Consider the following 4145-nt stretch of genomic DNA (forward strand, 5'->3'; position numbering starts at 1 on the left):
TACCATATTGAAAAATATACTATTTTTGTATGATAATTATGGGTTTTGTATTTTATTTTAATAGAAGTTGATGTTGCTTTTGCAATTATCCATCAATTTTTTAAAATTAAACACTATCTACAGATTTGCATCGAAGCGTTTCTTATGATAGTGATTTTAATCACTGTCAGATTAAATCTATACTGGACCCTACTATGCAATGTCTCCACTATGCCGCGACCCCACTGTGTTACTTAAATTTACTCAAAAATTTTTTTTTACTTTTGTAGTTGAATACTTTTATTATATCAAATCTAATTTGACAATAAATACTTTAAAAATATTAGAAATGAATGATTTTAATTGTTTGTATGGATAATGCTAGTTAAGCTACTTTTTATTTGACTGAGGGATTTTTTTTTAATTTTTGAGGGTAATATCCTCAACTAAATACGAATTATAATCATTTGACATATTGTTGAAAAAAGGAAGTTAAGTGTGGGTTGGAAAAATAAATCGCAGCCACAAAAAAAAAAAATACCAAGTAAAATATTATTAACATGAATACGAAATTACTCTCATGAAGGGAGACTACAGTGATCCTTGTTATTTGTTGAAGTTATTGAATCTAAATGAGATAAAAATCAAATGATTTGAAAATTTTTGTCTAATTTAAAAAAATGCAAAATATTAATTTCCACAGGTGGATTTGAACCTAGTACTTTAAGCGTAAAAGACACAAGTGTTACTAATTCGGCAACTGTTTGTCGCTTTTGTCATTTGATAAAATTGGCAATTTAAGATAATTCAAATTTAAAGTTACTTTGTTTACTTTAAAAAAGCAAAAAAATTTAAATAAATTTAACTTCTTATGTCTTATGAAATTTATTCTATGTCAATTAAATTTTATAATATTCATGAAAGTCAGTGTATTCCCCTTGTAAGATATTTTAAAATACAATAAAATACAAAACCCAGAATTTGAACACAAAAATAGCCTATTTTAATAGGGAAATATTTTCAATTTTTATATGTAATGTCTTCAACTAGACACAATTTGTGATCTTTTGATATATTGTTCATCAAAAGCAGTCTAGTGAGTGCTGAGAAAAAGTGGTAACGGACAAAAAAAAAAAAAAGATATCATGGTAAAATTAATACCTTCTCTGCTTCACATCGAAGCTAAAATTTGAATGTCGATTTATTTTATCACCTTATTATTTATTTATTTTATCAGAAAAAAATAATATATTTTATGTTTTTTTAATCAAGTATATAAAGAAAGATTTTGAAGCTATCTGCAAAAAGCATAAAGTAAAATTAATGATAATCATTATTGCATATACAAAAACAAAACTTTTTTTTATTTAGGAATTAAGAAATACATTAATTACTAAATAATTTATTAAAATTATTATTTTTTATACATTTTATAACTGGTACTTAATAAAGTTATACTAAGTAAAACTTAAATTAAATAATAGGGGAATACTATAAATTGTAAAGAAATGTACCTTAAATTCTTCATCTTGTTGCTGTCTATCCTGAATTTTTTTTTCCCATTTTTTCTGTTCCTTTATTTCATCATCAATTTTTTTTTGCTCTTGTTTTTTAATCTCTAATTGTAACTCTAAACTATTTATAATTAATACAATTTTTAATCAATAAAACTGATATAATTAAATAAATCTAATACCTCTTTTGGTAATATGCTGGTGATGTCCATGTACTGAATTTGTTAGATTTATTTTGCCAAGTCTTAAAATATTGAGTAATACCTGCCCATTGTTCTTTAGCTTCATATTCAGCTGCTCTTTTTTTATGTAAAGCTTCATATAATTGTGCTTGGTTAGGCCGACGATTAAAACTCATCTTATATTAAAAAAATAAAATGCTAAGTCTTAACTTAGATTGGTCTCTATAAGATACATGAGAAAATAATATTAATAAATAATTAATTCAGTTTAACAATAACAGTAATTTAACAAACATTTTGTGTTGCTAAGGCCCAAAAGCATTTGGTCATAATCATTAATTATTGTCAAATACATTTGTATTTTTATTTTAAATTGGAAAATAAAGTAAAGAAAAGACTGTTTATAAAATATGAATTTATAAGTTAACATAAATGTACATTAAATAAAAACATACATATATATAAGTGTATTAATTTTAAAAATATATATATAATTAACTATATATATATATACAAAAAAGAAATTCATAATTTTTAAGAAAAAAAAATGACTATTTACATTATTCTTGTATCCATGGTACCCGAAATTATAACATGGATAAACAAAATATTCAATTGAATTTTACTAGAAATAATATTAATACATTCATAATCCTAAATGTTTAGATTAACTTAAATTTATCATTAAATTTAATAATGAAGTTAAAGGGGGTAAAGTTTTAACTAAGATTATATCAATCTAATTAGGTATTCTTGGTGTTATGAAATGTTTCAGTCATCTCATGTGTAATAAAAGAAATTTGTATAATAATTTTTTAATTATTAATTGGAAAATTTACTAATTTGATATGACTATTATTTATTTAAAAAAAGTATTATTTGTGTGTGATATATTTCAAGAAAAAAAAACTAAAACCTAAAATTGTTTAATAATTAAACTTTTTTTGGAAATACTTAAATATATATATTATATTTATCTAAAATTTTTACATAAGTTTTCATATATATATATATATCAACGAGTAATGAAATGTAAAATTTCTATAAAAAAAAGATCCATATGAAGAATTGATGACTGTAAACAAATAATAAAAAAATGTCTAAACAATAAAATTTCCAAAAATTGTTTGTCAACTAAAACTCTTCACAACTTAAAATTAAAAAGATTGATATAATGTTTTCTAAACATTTACGTAGATCAAAATTAACTAAAGATGATGTTATAAACCGAAGAAATTATTTTTAAACACTTACCAAGTAGATTTAAACAATACGTAGTTAAAATATTAAAAAATTATAGTATTTTTTGTTATTTCAGCTTTCATAATGATATAATTGATCATTATATATAACTAAATTATTGAAATTTTATCCACGTCAATCATTAAAAATGTTAGTAATAATTAAAAAAGTTTAAAAAATAAATGAATTAATAAAAGTGTCAAGTAATACATAAGAATTTTATAAACCCAACCAACATATTATTATTAAAACAGAATTGATAAAAAATATTTTATATTATTTTTTTGATTGGCTGACAAGTTTTATTGATATTAAACCGCTTAGGAAGATATATTATATTCAAGATTTTTTTATTGTGTTTGGCGGGATTAAGATTGTAGATAAATCTTATCTATACTATTACTTAAATATTGTATAATCATAGATAAATTTAATCTTATCTGTAGGATAATTTTGAGAATCACTATTTTTAGTTCCACAAAATGTATAGAATGTAGTAGTGTTTATTCTTAATGACTATATGATTTTAGCGTAGTCTAAAAATGTATAAATTATTTTTAAAAAAAAGGTAACACAAAATATTTTGTAAATCAAAAATTGTAAAAAATTTGGCAAAAACATCGTAGACCACTTATATACCTTTGGTTTCTTAGAAACCAAATAAATAAACCGTAAAACTGATTGGCAGAGTCGAATTAAAGGTAAATACATAGAGGCAAAAATTATTTGTATCAAATAACATTCCTCTGCATCGCTAAACGCCAAAAAAAGGGTTTCAAACAAAACTGATCTCAGCATCGTTAAAAATGTAAACATTCTAGGAGTTACAACTCTCAAAAGATTTTTTATAAATTTGTCATACATTATTATTGTTTACTTGGCATAAAAATTTAAAAAAATCACTCTAACTCTTCTTTCCAGGAATCAAAGATATATTCAGGGGCGTAGCCATGTGTAAATTTAGGAGTTGTAAATAAAAATGCAAAAAACATTTGTTAGAATGTCTTTTTTTTTGCCCTATAAGTCGCCTTTACCAATCAGATTTATGATATTATTATTAATACATTCCTTCTCAAGAAACATATTTTTGGGGGAAAGGGGTTGTGGACCCAAAACATTTTTTCGTGACTTTAGTAAACGTACAAAATTAAAAAAAAAAATTAAGTTAGATTTAATATGTTTAAATTCAAAATAAATATTTGCGAGTAAAAAATTACCCTAATTCTTG

The 4145-nt window shown here is 22.6% G+C and overlaps 1 protein-coding gene across 4 annotated transcripts in view; it reads right to left on the reverse strand.

Annotated features, from left to right (window-relative positions):
* The window catches only part of LOC126893651 (trichoplein keratin filament-binding protein-like), a 14364-nt gene extending 11197 nt beyond the window's left edge, over positions 1 to 3167 (reverse strand). For 2 of the 4 annotated variants that reach the window (XM_050664059.1, XM_050664056.1), the window contains exons 1-3: positions 2930 to 3167; positions 1676 to 1897; positions 1494 to 1614 (exon numbers count right to left, since the gene is read on the reverse strand). In XM_050664059.1, coding sequence (XP_050520016.1) covers positions 1494 to 1614; positions 1676 to 1851 — 297 coding nt within the window. In that variant the 5' untranslated portion in view covers positions 1852 to 1897; positions 2930 to 3167. Of the gene's footprint in view, positions 1 to 1493; positions 1615 to 1675; positions 1898 to 2929 lie in introns of those variants that run through there. The other 2 variants (XM_050664057.1, XM_050664058.1) reach the window with 2 other exon arrangements.
* Positions 3168 to 4145: the final 978 nt, after the last annotated feature.

The sequence above is a fragment of the Daktulosphaira vitifoliae genome, unplaced genomic scaffold (genome assembly GCF_025091365.1).
Source record: "Daktulosphaira vitifoliae isolate Bord-2020 unplaced genomic scaffold, ASM2509136v1 Scaffold_1, whole genome shotgun sequence".
NCBI classification, from domain to species: domain Eukaryota; kingdom Metazoa; phylum Arthropoda; class Insecta; order Hemiptera; family Phylloxeridae; genus Daktulosphaira; species Daktulosphaira vitifoliae.